Source organism: Myotis brandtii, unplaced genomic scaffold (genome assembly GCF_000412655.1).
Source record: "Myotis brandtii unplaced genomic scaffold, ASM41265v1 scaffold131, whole genome shotgun sequence".
Classification (NCBI taxonomy): Eukaryota; Metazoa; Chordata; class Mammalia; order Chiroptera; family Vespertilionidae; genus Myotis; species Myotis brandtii.
The window spans coordinates 3,907,784-3,927,146 of record NW_005354632.1 but is presented as its reverse complement, the minus strand read 5'-3'; the positions used below and the strand labels follow the sequence as shown (position 1 = coordinate 3,927,146).

Genomic DNA, 19,363 nt, shown 5'->3' with positions numbered 1-19,363 from the left:
AAAGCTGGTTTAGTAGTGGTAAACTCCTTTCGTTTTTGCTTGACTGAGGAACTCTTTATTTCTCCTTCAATTCTAAATGATAACCTTGCTGGATATAGTATTTCAGGTTGTAGGTTCCCTTTGTTCAGCACTTTAAATATTTCCTTTCACTCCTATCTGGTCTGTAAAGTTGCTGCTGAGAAATAAGCTGATAGCCTTATTGGGTTTCGCTTGTATGTGACTTTTTTCCTACTGATTCAAGATGGTCTCTATCCTTAACTTTTGCCATTTTAATTACAATATGTCTTTCATCTTCTTTGGAATTCTCTGTGGTTCCTGGACCTGTATGTCCATTTCCTTCCCCGGATTGGGAAAGCTTTCAGTCATTATTTCTTCAAAATACTTCTGGGCTTTTTCTCTTTTTTTCTGTAATCCCTATAATACCAATGTTAGAGTGCTTGATGTTGTCAAAGAGGTCCCTTAGACTATCCTATTTTTAAATTTTTTAAATTTTTCTGTTCTTATTGGGTGACTTCCAAACCACTTATTCTGTCTTCAAAATCATTAATCTGTTCTTTGGTATTATCTAATGTTCATTCTTTCTAATGTATACTTCATTTCAGTTATTGTGTTCATCATGGATTATTTATTACATTTTCTAACGCTTTGTTAATGTTTTCTCTGAGTCCCTCTATTCTAAAGATTTGAATTCTGTAACAGGCAAATTACTTATCTTTGTTTCTTTAAAATTTTTCTCTGAATTTTTTTTCTTGTTCCTTCATTTTAGCACTTTGAATACACCATCCCATTGACTTCTGACTTCAAGGGTTTGACTGGAAAATTAGCTAACAGCCTTATTGAGAATCCTTGTATGTAATGAGTTGTTTCCCTCCTGCTGCTTTCAACATTCTCCCTTTGCATGTCTTTTAACATCTTGAGTATAATGTGCCTCAATGTAGTTTCTTTGGGTTTATTGCTCAAGACTGCTTCGGCTTTCAGGGTTTTTGGTGATTCTATAACAATTTTAGGATTAAATTTTCTGTTAAAAATGCCAAATCTGTACATTTCTTTGGGTAGTATGGCCATTTTAACAATATAAAAACTTCCAATCAAAAAACACAATATATCTTTCCATTTATTTATGCCTTCAATTTCTTTCATCAACATCTTATAGTTTTAAATGTACAGATTTTGTATTTTATTGTTTTTTGTAGCTACTGTACATGGTATTACTTTCTTAATTTCTCCTTTAGATAGCTCATTGGTAGTGTATAAATGTTTGAGATGGTACCTCATTGTTGTTTTGATTTGCATCTCTCGGATGATTAGTGACTTTGAGCATGTTTTCATATGTCTCTTGGCTTTCTGAATGTCCTCTTTTGAAAGGTGTCTATTTAGGTCCTTTGCCCATTTTTTGATTGGATTGTTTATCTTCCTTTTGTTAAGTTGTATGAGTTCCCTATAAATGTTGGAGATTAGGCCCTTATCAGATATAATGTTGGCAAATATGTTCTCCCATGTAGTGGGCTTTCTTGTTGTTTTGTTGATGTAACTGATTTTTAAATGTTGAATTTTTATCCTATAATTTTCTGAATTTGTTGATTAGTTCTAGCAGTTCCTTGAAGTTCAGGGTTTTCCATATATAATATCATGTCATTTGCAACATGTGATTTCACTTATATAGGGAATCTAAAAAACAAAATAAATAAACAAACCAAACATAAACACACTTATGGTTGCAGAGAATGAAGTGATGGTTGCCGGATGGTAGGGAAGTTAGAGGAATAGATGAAAATGGGGGAGGATTAAGATGTGCAAATGGCCAGTTATAAAAACAGTCACAGGAATGCAAAGTACAGCATAGGGAATACAGTCAGTAACAGTACAATAACTATGTAACTTTATCTTTGATTTTTTTGAGAGTTGCTTGTAATGTATCTTGAAGATCTCTTTGTTTGGGGACCTTTCGAATTCATGTATCTGGATGCCAATATCTCACCCAATTTGGGAAGTTTTCAGTGATTGTTTTGTTAAATGAGCATCCTGCATCTTGCTCTTTCATCTTCTCCTGGGACTCCCATAATGAGTGATTTGCTCTCATGATGGTATCCCATAATATGGTAGACTTTCTTCTGATTAACTCTGCTGTTGAAGCTCTCTATAGTAATTTTCATTGAATTCTTCAGCTTCAGCATTTTTGTTTGGTTCTTTTAAAAATAATTTCTTCGTTGAACTTCATTTTGTTTATGTATTACTTCCTAAGTTTATCGAGCTGTTTGTGTTAACCCAAAAGTCCCTGTACCACTTTAAAATTATTTTTAATTCTTTTACAGGTAACTGGTAGATCTGCTTGGAAGTGGGGGGGGGGGGGGGGGGGGGGGGGGGGGTGTCAGACATTAGATAATTATTTTGTTCCTTTGGTTTTGTCATGTCTCTTTACTTTTTCAAGTTTCTTATGCTCACTTATTAGCCCAAAATTAGTTTTTAAACTTCATAGGATTTTTGTAAACACACATTTTTTTCCTCCCCCCCCCTCTTTATTATACTGACTAGTTCTATTGCAATATTGAATAGAAGGCAAGGATTATCTTTGCCTTTCTTTAAAATTAGAGGGGAAATGGATTTAATATTAAACCATTAAACATAGCGATTAGTTTTTTATAGTTGCCCATTATAAAGTGGTGGGATTCTCTTTTGTTTCTGGTTTGGTGGGAGTTTTTATCATGAGTGTTCACTTTTGTAATTTTTTTTGTTCTGATTTTCCTCCTTTATGGTAAGCTGAATTATATTGCTAAGATAAATTCCACCTGGTTTCACTATATCATTTTTTCATTGCTAAGCTCTATTTCCTACTATTTTGTTAAGTAATTTTGCATTGGTGTTCATGTGGGACATGAATCTTTTTCTTTTCTCATAATATATTTGTCAAGTTGTGCTACTGGTGTTGTGCTAGACTCATAAAACAAGTTGAGAAGTTCTCATCTTTATTTCTTGAAAGAATTTGTGTAGAACTTGGTATAATTTCTAACTTAAATATTTGACAGAATTCACCTGTGAGGTAATGAGGACTTAAGAGCCTTCCTTCCTTTCTTCTGTCCTGTGTGTGATTACAAATTTAATACTGTAATATGGAGCTATTTTTAGACTTTTTCTTTGTGAATGACTTCACGTTATATTTCAAAAGACATTTGTCCGTTTGATCTGAATTGTTGAATTTATTGGCATAAAGTTGTCCATAACATGCTCTTATTATCTTTAATGTCAAAAGGCCAAGTAATGATGTCCCTCTTTTCATTCCTGGTAATAGTAACTTGTATTTTGTCTTTTCTACTTGATCAGCTTTTTAAGTTTCCTAGACTGTCATAATACATTATCATAAACTGGGTGGCCTGAAACAACGCAAAGTTATTCTCACATTTCTGTAAGATAGAAATTCAAAATCAAGGCTACCTCTATAGGCTATTGGAGAGACTCCTTCCTAGCTTCTGGTTGCTGGCAATCTTTGGCATTCTTTAGCTTGAGGATATATTCTCCAATCTCTGCCTGTCTTCACTTTGCCTTCTCTATTTGTGTCACATGTGGTCTTTTTATAAGGACATCAGTCATTGAATTTAAGGCTAATCCTAATCTAGTATGAGCTCATCATAACTAATTCCATCAGCAAATACTCTATTTCCAAATACAATCACATCCTGAATGTCTATCAGTGGTTCTCAACCTTCCTAATGCCGCTACCCTTTAATACAGTTCCTCATGTTGTGGTGACCCCCAATCATAAAGTTATTTCGTTGCTACTTCATAACTGTAATTTTGCTGTCATGAATCGTAATGTAAATATCTGATATGCTATATGTGTTTTACGATGGTCGCGACCCACAAGTTGAGAACCGCTGACTCTGGATGAACATGAGTTTTGGTGGAATACTATTAATCCTATGTACTAGTCTTGCTAGGTGTTCATCAATTTTAATCATTTAAAAATCTCACTTGAATTTCTCTTCATTGATTACCATCAATTTTGCAAGTTTTCAGTCAATATCCCTTCAAACATTACTTCTGTACCATTCTCTTTATCCTCTCCTGAAACTCAATTATAAAATGTAAGGCCATTTGAGTTTGCCTTCAAAACTCATATATTGGATTTTAATTTGCATTCTTTTCTCCTCAAATTTCAGTTTTTAAATTTTTTCTTATTGAATTTATTGAGTGACATTGGTTAATCAGTTTTTATACTTTCAAATGCCGTCTTCAAGTTTATTGGTCCTTTTTTCTATGTGTAACTGTCATATCCAGTTGTAGAACTTTTTCTTGTGTTTTTCAAAGTTCTCAGTCTGCTGAAAGTCCTCATCTTTTCATGCATGTTTTCCACCCTTTTTATTAGATCCTTCAGCACTTTTATCAGAGTTATCTACATTTGATATTTGCAACATCTAGGAAATCTCTGAGTTTGCTTTCATTGACTGTTCCTCTCTGGATCAAATTGTCCTGCTTCCTTACATGTCTTCTAATTTCTTACTCTATGCTGGATATTTTTTATAAAAGAAGAGTAAGTGTGAAAATAAATGTTATCTCCAGAAAAGGGCTGCCATTCCTTTTTCATACTCCTAGAGTGGAGGCTGAGTTAATTGGATCTATATTTTTTCTAAGAGTAAAAGTTAAAGAATTAAAACACCATCAAACTAATATTTTTATTTTACAATAATTTAATGTGTTATGTATATCTCTAAGCCTGATATTCCAGTATGGACGTACAAGTGCACATTCTCCCCTGTGCCATCTTATCCACACATAATTTATAATTTTATTAACTTTGATTCGATCAATTTCCCCCTCACCATACTGTGGTCTTCATAACTGAATTATAGTTTTCTTGATATAGAACAATCAGGACTGGATGCTGTATTCCAGGTGTGGTCGCACTATGATTTGCAGAAATATAATAAAAAAAATTTTATGCTTTGTACCCATATTTTTTTCACATGATGCCAATCAATGTTTACTGAAATGCCCCCCCCCTTACACTGCTGCTTAATATACATAAACAGTATTTTATTTTTAGTCAAAAAGTCTTCAGAAATATTATTTAGTCCCATTCTAGCAACTTACTCATGATCAAGCTCTGTTTCCACCAAATAACCATTTTCCCTTAAATTGCTTTCTCTGACACTTTAAATTTGTTCTCACCATCTTTTATTCTGGCAGTGGGCCCATTTCTTCTAAAAAGATAAAGCTTGTTCATCTTCTTCAAGGATTCTTTTGCAAATCAGTTTGTCATGGTCATCTTCCCGATGAGCATTTTCTCCTTCTAAATTTTATCTGGAATCTGTATATCATTCTTTTTTACTTTTAAATATATTTTTATTGATTTCAGAGAGGAAGGGAGAGGGAGCAGGAGAGATAGAAACATCAGTGATGAGAATCATTGATTGGCTGCCTCCTGCACGCCTCACACTGAGGATCAAGCCTGCAACCTGTGCATGTGCCCTGACCAGGAATCGAACCAGGACTAGAACTGGGACCTCCTGGTTCATAGGTCGACCCTCAACCACTGAGCTACGCCGGCTGGGCTGTAAATCATTCTTTATCTACATAGGTAGCAATTTTGGTACAAGCTATCCAATCACGTGCCATGACCAGAGAGATGTATGTATCACAATTATTTTGTACCTAGTTTTTTCAAGTTGCTCATTTTGTCCTTTAGAATCTGACTTCTACAAACATCACATCCCAGTAAAAAGGTTCAATATTTGCCTGCTCAAGGCTACTTTTACAAGTAATCATAATTTGCTAAAAAGAAAAATCTAAACAGTTCTTGACTGTAGTTTAAGGTAACTATTAATGATATCTGCTGTTATTCACAAAGTCCTCAGATTCATGAATGAACACTAACCTTCGTTTTATGCAAAACATGATTGGCATAAATTTAACTATAGCTGCTTCTCTCAGTTTTAATTAAAATCTCTTATCAGAGACCAAGTTTCATGAAATTATTATAACCATGTGTGACAGACCAGTTAGCATAATATCTGGCCTTGTGGCAGGAATCAATTCAATACCACTAAAACCAACCACAGATGGTATATGAATTCAGGTCTGCTTCCCTTTATTGGTGAATTCCAGAAAAAAATTTTTTAAAAGACTATAAGAAATGTATTAATATGGTAAAACTATTACTGCAAAACCCAATTTGAAAGGAGCTGCTGAGCAATGCTGATTACTTGGTGTCCTGGAAAATGACTTGCATAAGTGCTCCAAACAAAACATGCTTTACAATAATTTCTAAAACATGAAATGCCGGATTTTGCAGACGGTTCAGTGCACTTCTGGTGTTTCACTTCAATAAAGTAGAAAAAAAATCTAGTGCTATTGTCCTTTGGTTTTATTTCCTGCGAGTAAAAAAAGTATAGGCAGAAATGGTTTTACATGATCCACTTGAATATATCCCTTGAAATAATTTATAAATTGGCTTACTTCATGATTCTTGGTTATCAGGACCCGTCAATGTCACTGTCAGCCTTGATTAATTGGTGGAAAATTTCAGATCAGTAGTAGTAACTTATGAACGTTTTCCCAATCCCTGAGAATCATAATCGTCGCATAAATGTTTCATCTTTTCATCATATATCTCTGGAAAGTAGGTGTGATTGCTCGTTGTTAATAGGACAAGGAACAGTGTCATAGAGGGTTAATCCATGTAAATTGGTTTCCACTCGCAAAGAAATTTTCTGGAACAAAAAAAGGGAAAAATATATACAGAAGTTTGCTCCTTAATGACAGGTCACATCCTCAATATGTTCAGAGGGATATCTTTTGGGATTAGGACTATAAATCAATTATAATGAGTAATAAGAATGAGACAGCTATTGAATTGCCAAAGATATCGGTAGTATTGAGAGCTGGGAAAACCAAGTTTCTCTATTTGGATCTTTATTTTTCTTTCATTTCTATGAAGAATCAGTAAAACTAAATGTTGAGGATGGCCAACGTACATGGAAGCAGAGTGGATGAAAATTCTGTCAAAGAATTTCTCAAATGTGATTGCTTTACAACCCCATTTCAAAGCTGAATCTTGCTAGTAATACACTACTTCTGCAAACACAGAAACGATTCATGTGAAAAGTTCCTCTTCTGCCATCACTGCTTATGAAGTTAATGTTCGAAAGGTTAGAGACTTGCCTTCAGAAAGTTCTCGTACCCCACCTGAAGGAAGTTTGACCACATAAATCTAATTCTGTGTTTCCTTACCTGAAAATCACGGATATAAGTCAGGAAAAAACCAAAGAAGGAAAATGACATAGACCATTCTGCTGCGGTAGTAATCATGTGAAGCACATAGCCCTTGAGTGACAATGAAAAAAAAAAGAATAATTCTGTGAAATTTCGGGCAAATGGTCTATAATTTCTCTCAAATAAAAAACCTGTAATACTTATAAACCCTCAATTTTTTTTTTTTTTACGTATCTTGAGCATTCAAGGCAGGCATTGGAAAAGTCCTCTTAAATGATCTAGCTATCATCACAGTTTTATCTAGAGCACATAAAGTTCCATTTGAATAACTAAGACAGGAGAACTTCTACTTGAATCAAGAACTTACTGCCTTTCCCAAAGCCAAAGATTAAAAAAAAAACAAAAAACACCCTTAAGTAAACAAGGCTCACGATAAACTTAGTGCTATTTTAAAGCATTAAGTAGTGTATGGATTATACTTCAGAAAATCTAGCAAATTATTTTACTCATTCATTTCCACAAATATGTTCTAATAAGACTGATATTTGATAAATAATTTAAAGTAAAATGCCACTGAGAGGTTCGTGAAAACAGATAAACTCATTTTATTATCTATGTAGTATGTCCCTCCTCCATTTTTCTCAGGATCAAAGCTCAGATATCCACTATATTTGAATCCAAATGCAGAGTCCATAATAATACACTTCCAGGCAACAAAAGATGGGCAAAGACATGTTTTCAATTCAGAAAACAAGTATTCTAATAATAAAAGATCTCAGCTGGGTACACTGTATACTATATCCTGATCGTGAGGAGTCCATTTCTGAGAAAACTCTTTGCCATCACAATTTCCTTCATATCTTGAAAATGCCCACAGACCACAGGTGACAGGAGAATACAGAGGATGCCACATAAACCCTTTCATATATAGAAAATAACCTTAATACATAACTGATTATGCTACTGAAAATGTCTCATCGTTAGTGATGAAATGAAAAACACTATCAAAATACTCATCTTTAATACAAAACTATGTTTTTTAAGACTCTACGTTCTTACTTTATCCTCGGGGTTCCAGTGGAGTTTCTGTACTATATCTGAGCCAAAATGGCCACTGTACAGGAGTGAGGAGCAAGTCAGCACTATGAGAAAGGCCGGTCAAGGAAGATTCTCAGAGAGGAGCTGTAAGTTTAAGTTAGATTCAAAACCAAAATTGCTTTAAAGGTCCAAGAGGACCACGCATATATTTGTTTCCAAGGTCCAAACCCATCTTCTTAAAGACTTCATGGTACACGGCAGAAGGAAACTTCTCAATGTGCCCAGAGGGTCACTATGAAGTGGCTCACATCGTCAACCGCCTCTGTCAGTAACTCAGCACTTCCATCACCAGCTTCTGCTACATAATTAACTCATCATAACATCTTTGAAGTGAGCATGATTAGTTTACACATTATCTTTGTTCCTAGCTCAGTTACTGGGTTCCTATGTAAAAACTGAATTACATGTTTAAAATCCTTGAATTCGGAGTTACTGTTCCAAGAATCTCACTGTCCACAAAAGGACTGCTTACAATATGCCAACAGCGTTCACTTAAATTTTGTTATTCAATTCCCTTCCGAGTGTAGCCACATTTTAGAGCAAAGGATACTGCTAAATGCGCTCACTCCACACCAGATGACCAGCAGCAGTCTGACCCAGAAGATCTGTTTGCCATGAATTTTGGGCTGCATTAGGTAAGAAAGGGCGGTCTGGACAAACATATACAATGAGCCCATACCAAAGGTGAGAACAGCTCCACATATATGCACGGCAAAAAAGGTTGTTTTCTGAGGCAGAAAGAAGAAATAAAATAAAAGAAACTGAACACATATTGCCAATAACAGTATTTAAAACACAAGCGAGCAATTTTAATAGGACATTCACAGAGTAGAAAACCCCTGCAGATTGTACAAATTACTTCCTGAGGCAATTTTCTTTCATAATGTTCAGCATAAACCTGTGGATTATAATAATTCAAATTTGATCTCAGGCCACTACTAAAAATATGAAAGTAATTATTTATCCATTTAATATGTTTATTTATTTAGGTGCCTCTTCTATGTCAGCACTGTTTAGTACTCAGATATATTAGTAAAAAAAAGAAAAAATAACAAAAATTGGCCCTCACAGTTTACACTCAAGTGAAGCAGCACAAACAACAAATAATAAACTTTAGAAATGAGTATGCCCCCTACCAAGGATGGAGCCTGCAACCCAGGCATGTGTCCTGGCGAGGAACTGAACCGAACTGGCAGCAACCTTTTGGTGCAGGAGACAACACTCAACCAACTGAGCCACACCACCCAGGGCTGCCTTATTCTTGTTACCAGTATCTACTTACATTTTACCTTTTACTGTAATACACTCTGCTTAAAACGTGATGACAACAGCTCTCTAAAAATTCTACAATCAAAAGTCCTCCTTTAAGCCAGTCTGTTTTTCTAAACAGATGCTGTTTCATCTGGTTGAGAAGGTGCAGCGCGTGGCACAGAGGGTCTGACTGAGGGAACAACAGAGAGGTCAGGGCTTGGTTCCCTCACTTTCCAATCAAAGTGCTAATTCACAAACACAGAGGCCAATGCTCTTGGTTGAAGATATAGAAAGTTTCTAGAATAAAGAAATAAAATATAACAACTTATTTGCCAAAGTCATTGGTTTCCTTTTGGAGAGAGAAAGGGTGACTTCAGTGTGGTTTTGGGTGTTAAAATTGGCAATAAGTTATGCACACTAAGGAGAGAAAAAAATGTATTGTCATTACCACTTTGTGTAACAAAGATAAAAACAACATTCAGCGCCCACAGAATGTAATACAAAATGGTAATATTTTCTTAGTTCATAATTAGGTGGATTTATTCTATACATATGGCTAAAGGCTGGAAAAATGTAGGCAAAAATGAAATTAATTATTTTAGGGCTAAGAACAGTAGAATGGATAAATTTTTCCCCTTAAAAATATTCTCACTATACTGATGAAGCTAAATACACTCAGCCTGATCACTGCCCACTGTGGTCAGTACACAATCCTATCAACAAAATCCTGTGAATTAAAAAGCAAAAGTAAAGAATGGAGCGTGTTCTATTTCCAATTAGAAGAGAAGTATATAAAACTGGTTTGTGGTGTTTTGTTGGGGTAGCTCTAGGAAATTAATGTAGATTTCTGCCTACTTATCCCTTCTAAGTTCCCTTGAGGATAAACTTCCTAGAGAGAAAAATTCCTTTAAGTTGGCACTGAGTACACTTACCATATGTTTTGTTGATTATTAAACACTAGAGGACCAATACATGAATCCATGCACCGGTGGGGTCCCTCAGCCTGGCCTGTGCCCTCTCGCAATCCAGGAACCCCCTTGGGGGACATTGGACTGCCAGTTTTGGCCTGATCCCCGCAGGCCAGGCCAACACCCCCCGGAACCGGCAGTCCGACATCCTTCGAGGGTGTAGTAGTGCACAAAGTGGCAGGTGGCTGGGGAGGAGGCGGAGCCTGGGCCGGGTGCTGCTCCTGCTCATCCCGACCCCGTTGCACCTGCTGCTGCCCCTCAGTAGCTCAGTAGCTGCCAAGGAAGCGGGAGAGGCTCATGCCACTGCAGCTGCACTCGCCAACCATGAGCTGGGCGTCTGGCACCCGTCAGTCAGCTGAGCGGCACTCCCGCTGTGGGAGCACACTAACCACCAGGGGGCAGCTCCTGTGTTGAGTGTCTGCCCCCTGGTGGTCACTGTGCGTCATAGCAACCGGTCAAACAGTTGTTCGGTCGCTTAGGCTTTTATATATAGAGATATATAGATACTTGCTTTCAAAGAAATTATATTTGTATTTTTAAGTCAGATTTTTCAAATGCCCTATTTTAATTATTAGGTCTCTTTAAATGCTGCTAACTATAGTAATAGCAGAATTTTTTATCCATTCTGCTTAGTCCCTTTAGCCTCTCTCAATCAGCTAATTAGTAAATATTTAATGACAGCCTGTTTGTGCTAAGTACTATGTTAGGTGTTGAATATACAATGGTGAACAAAACCATTGTACTTGTAATTAATGGAGAAATATATTGACTAAAATTTTTTAAAATAAAATTTAAAAAACACAGATCAATATATAGGAGCAAGTCTCTCAACAGAAAAGACTTTCCCAAGAAGGGCAGTGTGTAGTGAGATCTGAAAGATGCCTCAATCTATTCAAGCTTGGGGTCGTGGTGTGTCCAACAGAGGAAACAACATATGACATGGAGTTAATAAACTTGTCTTATTTAAGAAACAAAGAAAGGCCAGTGTTTGCACAATGGAGACATTAGGAAGGGGAATGAGGCTGTCCCCCTGCTCCAAGGACTACAGGTCCAAAGCTGCATGAAAAGAGACAATCATGGGACTCTTCCCCCTCCCCACATGGGAGTCTGTGCTGTGGGACTCTTTCCCCCGCCCACACGGGAGTCTGTCTGTGCTTGTTTCTCAGTAAATTTCCACCTTTGCTGTCAAAAGAAAAAAAAGAAAAAGACAACCAAGAGAAAAGAAAGCAATTTGATAAACTGCCGAACTGCTTCATTAACTCAAAGGTATTGTATGATAGGTTGCTATCAACCTCTTGGCCTCATTCGGCATCACTCCCCTTCTTAATGTCCCTGTTGTCCAGACCCTGTAGGCATGTATGTATGAAATAACCTTCTGTGTTGAGATAGTGCAATTCTGGGCTTTGTTACAGCAGCAAGCACTACTCTAATATCCACTTGGATTTTACTTATGGAGGTTACTAGTATTAACCATTACTAAAACACTGAGTAACAGAAACCAATCAGCCCGACTGGAGTGGTTCAGTGGTTGAGCATTGACCTATGAACCAGGAGGTTGCGGTTTGATTCCCAGTCAGGGCATATGCCTGGGTTGCGGGCTTAATCCCCAGAAATCATGATTTCTCTCATCATTGATGTTTCTATCTCTCTCTCCCTTTCCCTTCCTCTCTGAATCAATAAAAACATATTTTTAAAAAAATAACAGAAACCAATAAGAAGCATTATAGGAATGGAGAAGTTTGAATAAGAAAGACAGAATATGCCTCTAATACATGTAGTTGTATGATGTGTGTATTGTTTTTTTTAATCCACACCTGAGGACATTTTCATTGACTTTGAGAAAGAGCGCGAGAGAAAGAGGTATCTATCGATTGCCTCCCACATGTGCCCCAACTGACTGGGGATTGAACCTGCAACTGAGGTATATGCCCTGATTGACCTTTCAGTGTAGGAAATGACTCTCCTACCAACTGAGCTACAATGTGTGTTTTTATGTCTGGCTAGTTATTAAATGTCTAACTAGGTTACCAAATGTCTAAATGGAAACTTTAAAGGCTGTAGAGAGATTAATCAAAAAGCACCACAGGCCCAGGATGCAACTGGTAGTACCAAAGCCTTATCTGAGAGAACATCGGCAGAAAGAAACGTGGAGAGCTTGCAAATGCTTGGTGACAGCTGACTGGCACTTTAACATTAAGAATTCCTGAGAAGCCCTAACCCGTTTTGCTTAGTGGATAGAGCGTCGGCCTGCGGACTCAAGGGTCCCGGGTTCAATTCCGGTCAAGGGCATGTACCTTGGTTGCGGGCACATTCCCAGTAGGGGGTGTGCGGGAGGCAGCTGATCGATGTTTCTCTCTCATCGATGTTTCTAACTCTCCATCCCTCTCCCTTCCTCTCTGTAAAAAAATCAATAAAATATATTTTTTTAAAAAAAGAATTCCTGAGAAAACACTGAAAGAGCTACAGATCCTTCCTCAACCTCCTCACCTAAGGGCTGGGTACCTAGGAATGTAGGTGATCAATGGAAGCATCTAAATAAGAATACAAAATAAGTAAATGAGTATAACTTGTCAGGCATATTTTTAAAAAAGTTTAAATATGTAATTCTCACTTATAATGTATATCAATTCTCCCTGGTCTTGGAGTAATCTCCAATTAAATAGTAATAAAGAGTCTAATAAGTCAAGTCCTGTAGATCCTTAAAATGACAGAATAATTTCGATTTAGTCAACAGATTAACGAGAATGAAATTTTCTAAGTGTAAATGTAGCTATTTCTAAAAGGGTCAAATAATTCCAAAGCCGTGGATTCTATTTTGTGAGGGCAAAGAAACAACAGCAGCATGTAACTGGGTGCTCCAGGTGCTCTTGGTCACACGTACATTCAGGTACCTCAGGGAAATACCTGTGCTGGGTTAAAACACAAACCTGGAAATTTGCCACAAAAGAAAGTCCTAAACAACTCAGCAATCCAAGTACGAAGCCAGCCTTGTTTAACTTGGAGATATATTTCCCTTCGGGATTCAGAGCCTGAACTTGCTTATAACGAACATAAATGGTAGCAACGCCTGGGAAAGAGAAAATCCAAAAAACAAGTAATAAATAACCAAGAAATAAAGTTGCCAACAAAGAGTTCGCGAAGGTCACTGCTATCCAGAAACAGAGATTTTCCTTTTTTTCTCAGTAGTCAAGAAAGGGCTAAATCAAACTTTCCCTTGCAAAAACATTGCCAAAGAACACGAAAGTACAGAAAACATAGCAGAGCTATGCTTTTGTAGATATGTGCTTGAAAACTTTAGTCATACACTGAAACATTTACTTGACTTTAATTTCTGACTTCCTATAAAAGAATGCAAATAGTTACAATTGGTGGAAAAAGCAATACTCTAGCAAACCATTAATAACAATTTGGTTCAAAAAACAAGTGATTAATAGGAATGTAAAATACTGTAGCAGAACTCCATTCCTTTGGCATTAGAATATCGTTCAAAAATCAAACCATGCTATCCTCAAACTCCGAAATTACTTACCCTGAAGGGATGTAGTTGGTGTTAGTTGTGGTCAGTGTGTTGACAGCTCTTTGTCCTCTACTAGTTGCTTAAGAAATCCACTTAAGGCCTCAAGGAATATTTGGTAATACTTTACAACTTGTATTTGAATGAGTAGTCAAATAGCTCTATACGTTTTTTTAAAGATTTATTTCCATAATTTAGCATTTCTAGAAACTGCTTTTCTTTTAAAAGGAACATATCTCTGATCAATAATTTAGTGAGAACATTCCCTCAAGTATAGTAACTAAAAAGTAAAACAAGTAACACAATATTGTCTAAAGAAGAAAGGGGTGATTTGGCTATTAATTTTCATCATTAAGACCATTCTCATTACTTACATAAAACTGCGGCGAAATTTAACATTGCCCCAAACAGGCACTTTTCTGGAGCGATGGTACCAGTGTCACTGAAAGAAAAAAATGGTGTGGATTTCTAACACTGAATTTACACGTGTATTTCTTCTAAGGGATAAGAAACAACAGGGGTTACTTCAAGTCCTTTATCTTTTCATAAATCTATGGGTTCAACTCTTAAAATTGCATAAGGACATGACAATTTGAGCTCACAATATTTGCCCAGTTCACTTTTTATCATATCACTTAGATTATTTTTTCACATACTAGAAATCAATGTAAATTAATGAAAAAGCATGTTAAGGATGTTGTTACTGACTTACATCACTCAGGCAGTATGTTCATCTGTCTCTGAATATTCTCTAACATCACAGATCCTTTAAAAAATCTGTCTTTTGTTATTACGTTCTTTTTTAAAAAAAAACACAAAAATGTGCTTATTGATTTCAGAGAATGGAAGGGTGAGGGAGAGAGAGATAGAAACATCAATAATGAGAGAGAATCATTGATCAGCTGCCTCCTGCATGCCCCCTACTGGGGAACGAGCCTGCAACCTGGGCATGTGCCCTGACAGGGAATCAAACTCTGACCTCCTGGTTCATAGGTCAACACTCAACTACTGAGCCACACTGGCTGGGTTGTTATTGCTCTTGACTCTGCCTATAACTCAATTTACAGCCAATCATTTCATGATTAATCAAAAAAATATTTATCAAGAACCTACCCTGTGCCAGACAGCGTTTTAGGGACAGAAATATGGTGGTAAGTAAAAGAGACAAAGCCACTGACTTCCTGGAGCTTCCATTCCAGACCAGTTTTGAGCCCCCACCTCCCTATGTCCATGACCAATCCGCTAGCAGAATGCTGACTCACAGCATTCCGTCCAGACCTCTATCACCACCAGCTGCCACATGCACTGCAATGCCCGTCGGTCAGGGCAGTGTGGTGTACACGGACCCAGATGAACTACCACCACGTACTAACTGTGGAACCGTGGGCGTGTTCTTCTGTCTCCCTAAGTCAGACTATCTGCAAAATGGAGCTATTACCCTCCTCCCTGCCTCACCGGATGGCCACGAGGAACTGAAAGTGGGGTAGTGCATGTGAAATATCTACCAGAGTAGCAGGCACAGAGGAGACCCATTAAATGTTACTTCCTTTCTCCTCCCTCTAACTACTGTAAAGATTAAAGAGACAAACTCTTTGGTCTCAAATTGAAGTACGTAGAAAAGAGAATAAAGATCTCAACTAAGACAATGTAATGGGAAGAAAAAAGGAATGGAGCCCGGCCGGTGTGGCTCAGTGGTTCATGTGGCTAACAAACCCATGAACCAGGAAGTTAGGGTTTGTTTCAGGTCAGGGCACATGCCCTGGTTGTGGGCTCAACCCCCAACAGGGGGCGTGCAAGAGGCAACCGACTGATGATTCTTTCTCATCATTGAAATTTCTATCTCTCCCTCTCACTTCCTCTCTGAAATCAGTAAAAACATATTTTTTAAAAAGTACTATTCTAAAAAAAGAGAAAAAAAAGGAATGGAAAGTCATTTCTGGTAAGGAATCAGGAAGACTCGGTGAGCATCTGGATTACGTTTATGAAAAGTAAAGTATCCAATATGAATCGGAAGGCCTGCTCCTTCCTACTCTAAAACGCATCTTCAGATACAAAAGCTTCTGTTCCTCTCTGATCACGATCAGGGAGTGGGGATCATGTTGTTTTGTTGCTGTTGTCCCTTCTACCTTTCAAGTTTTCAAGAATAATGTATACGTATTATTCTTATAATCAGAAAAAATACACACAATTTTAAGTTGAGTTCCAAATGATGCTCTTGTTTTGAATTATCCCAAAAGTAACCCAAAGCATCCATGTCCAAGCCGCTGGCTGCGCGGGCTCCTTCCCTGGCTCTGCAACACGCTGACACACACTGGCCTCCAAATGAAAAGAGCCCTGCCCATCGCCTCGGCAGCAGGCCCTTCAGCCCAGCGGTCTGCACACCATTTTGATTACACACCATAAAAAAGTGTAACCATGTAACTTCAAAATATATGTATTATTATTACACATATATTACATTTCAGCTTAAAGATTTTGAGATTTTAAAATATGCATATAAGTTCTAATAGTTTCTTCTCGGACCCCAGTGGCTAGTCTCACGGACCCCACTTAGGCCTACACTACTCGAACCTAGACAGCACCTGAAACGAGCTTGTAAACTGTCTTTGAGGTGAACTTTACTTTCGGTTATGCCCTTTGCTGCTGTAACAACTAGGCCTTTTAGTTAGGGTTTATGAACAGAAAGGAACTAGTTTAACAATCATTTTTCAGATGAAAGGAAAGGAGCTTAAGGGAAGTAAAAGTAAGTACCATTGAGTTTAAATATGTCATAATGTCGGGAAAAGATCCTAGGGCAATATACGAAGTTCGTTAGCAGAAAAAGACAGAAGGGCAGGGAAAGGAGAGGAAGTGCCTAGCGGACTCTGGGTCAGAAAATCACATGCCAGACCATCAGAGAACTGAAACCGAGAAAGAACTCACGTGGCCTCTAACTTACTTAAAGCTCCTTCAAATGAAAGCAGACAAGTTTTCGAAGGAGCCATAAAAACGCTGAAGGACCCTCATCAATTTTTTATGTGTGTCTTCTCTTGAAGTTACTAAAGTGTGAACTGGCTTCTTAAACCAGCGGTCGCCCAACCTTTCGGACCTTGAGGACCACCAGTTGGTGACCGCTGCCTTAAACTACACGTGCCCCTAGCAGAGTAGTAAACATTGGTGATGATCAGATTCCTAGAACTGGAACCTTAAATAAAAAATATCTTTTTGTTTTATAAATCTTCCCCACGTGCACCCAATTTGTTGATATTCTTTGGGTCATACTATTTATAAAAAAATACATTTAGCCTTTCAGTTTATCATCCTTTAAAAGGTTAGTTTTTCAGAAGGTAAACAAATTAATAAATGAAACAACTCCAACACCAAACACGCCAAACTCTGGAAGGCAATCCACCAAACCCATTAATCACGTGTGTGGAGGCAGGAACTAAAGGGAGGTTAGAAGAGAGAGGTCAACTTTTTGTTTTTATAATCACTCTGGTATTGTTTAAAATGTGTTAGGATAAGCACACATTACCTTTATAATTGAAGAGAAGGGTTATGGACATACAAGAAATTGAGTACTTCATTAGCAATTTTGAAATTTCAAAAATATTTGCTTAATGTGCCAGAAAGATCTAGGCAGCATGTCCTGAGAAGTAAGCGCGTGGCCTCCAGAGCCAAACTGCCCAGTGAAATTGATTCTCGGTTCCGTCATTTACTGTCTTGTGCCTCTGGACAGGAACTTGATCTTCCTGGACCCCATTTCCTCACGTGGGGGTCGCAGTTCCCACCTCAAAGGGTGGCTGTAAGGACCCAATTATTTAAGACTGAAGAATGCTTAGGACATTACCTTGCACATAAGTAGATCAACAAATGTTTGTCATTACTATGATCTTTCAATATTATTATTGTTGTCTGCAGCATTTTTTTTTTTTTAAGGGGAGAGTAACTCCAATTCTATCTCCTGAGACAGCGTCAAATACTGATTTGGAGAACAAGGCACTGAAGTGTCACAATTCACTAAGCAAGTCCCAAATGAATCTCAGCCCTCTGTCTCCACATTTCTCCATCACATAGAAGGAGCCAAGAATCCTTCCCTGTTATGTTCCTCTTGTCGTTGTAAAGCCAAACATAACATTTGAATTTCAAAATGCTAACGTTACCTCTTGGCTTCGATGTTAAAATATGAATGAGAAATAACCTATAGGGTACATTTCACTGACCTGATATAAGGCAACGCAGGGTCAACATGGTGGAGAATGATGGCAGTAATGTACGAAAATATGAAAGCAGCAGCCGTCCAAATGACAAGGGCTGAGGGCAGGAAACTGAGGCCTTGCTGAAACCACCACATCTCAGACAGGTCTTCTGAAGCAGAAAACAAGTCAGACAAGATTATCCACACGTATTTCATCTTTTCTGCTTTAGCCGTCCACTCCCCCAACCTTGGACTTAGCACCCTGAGCTGGTCCACTTCTGAAACCACCCCCCTCACCACCTGCTAACACCCGCTCTCCTTCGACGTCTCAGGAAATGAAACCAAGATTCTCCCACTCAGATCCAGTCCCGTCCTTCCACACAACATCGAGTACCAAGTGCCGCTTATTCCACCTCCGAAATGTCCTTAAAATCTAGCTCTCCTCTCCATCTGCACTGCACTGCCCCACCGAAACCACCCTCTCTTCTTGGCCAGCTTATTATTATAACCTACTAACTGGTCCTCCTCTAGACTGGACCACAACCAATCTAGACTCCACCCTAAAGCCGGAGTGACCCTTCTAATTCTACAATACCAACCCGAGCACCTTCTCCCCCCACAGCGAGTCTTTCAGGTCTCCCCTACGCCCTTGTAAACACCCTCTCCTCCTGAGCATGGTCTGTGAGGCCCTTGCACTGCCTGGTCTCTGTTTACTTTTTATATTCCTCTCTGGCTACTCTCTTTGCTCCCAGTTTCTTGCTCATCACCTTCATCATCATGTCAAAAGCAAACACAGTGTTTACTGTGTCAGCAATGTTATGAAGCACTTTCCATTAAGACATGATCTCATTGACTCCTCACAGCAGACTTATAGAGGTTAAGAGAATTGCCCAAGGTCATGGGGAGGTAGAGGCAGGAGTCAAACTCAGGCAGTTCCATTCTGCCACCAATCGCTGTGCTGTACGCCACCACAAACTGCTTTCAGATCTTCGGATGTGGCATGCTCTCTTGGGCCCCTCAGACCTTCATGCGCACGGTACTGTCTGGATGAGTGGACTACAGTGCTCTCCCCGCTCCCTCCCACTACCACCAGTCAACACCTACTCACCCATCTTCAAGTCTCGACTCCAGTCCTTCAGCTGACTGTCC

At 38.2% G+C, this 19,363-nt stretch overlaps 1 protein-coding gene across 5 annotated transcripts in view; it reads right to left on the bottom strand.

Annotated features, from left to right (window-relative positions):
* Window positions 1-4,653: 4,653 nt before the first annotated feature.
* DRAM2 (DNA-damage regulated autophagy modulator 2) overlaps window positions 4,654-19,363 on the bottom strand; it is a 19,931-nt gene continuing 5,221 nt past the window's right edge. Inside the window, exons 4-12 of one of the 5 annotated variants that reach the window (XR_001360880.1) lie at window positions 18,240-18,384; window positions 14,412-14,479; window positions 13,451-13,590; window positions 8,855-9,032; window positions 8,266-8,348; window positions 7,225-7,317; window positions 6,451-6,704; window positions 5,164-5,322; window positions 4,654-4,898 (exon numbers count right to left, since the gene is read on the bottom strand). Coding sequence is in view for 1 of the 5 variants with exons in the window: in XM_005860030.2 (XP_005860092.1) it covers window positions 6,597-6,704; window positions 7,225-7,317; window positions 8,266-8,348; window positions 8,855-9,032; window positions 13,451-13,590; window positions 14,412-14,479; window positions 18,240-18,370 (801 nt within the window). In the remaining 4 variants the exon portion in view is untranslated. Of the gene's footprint in view, window positions 5,323-6,056; window positions 6,705-7,224; window positions 7,318-8,265; window positions 8,349-8,854; window positions 9,033-13,450; window positions 13,591-14,411; window positions 14,480-18,239; window positions 18,385-19,363 lie in introns of those variants that run through there. The other 4 variants (XR_001360882.1, XR_001360879.1, XR_001360881.1 and 1 more) reach the window with 4 other exon arrangements.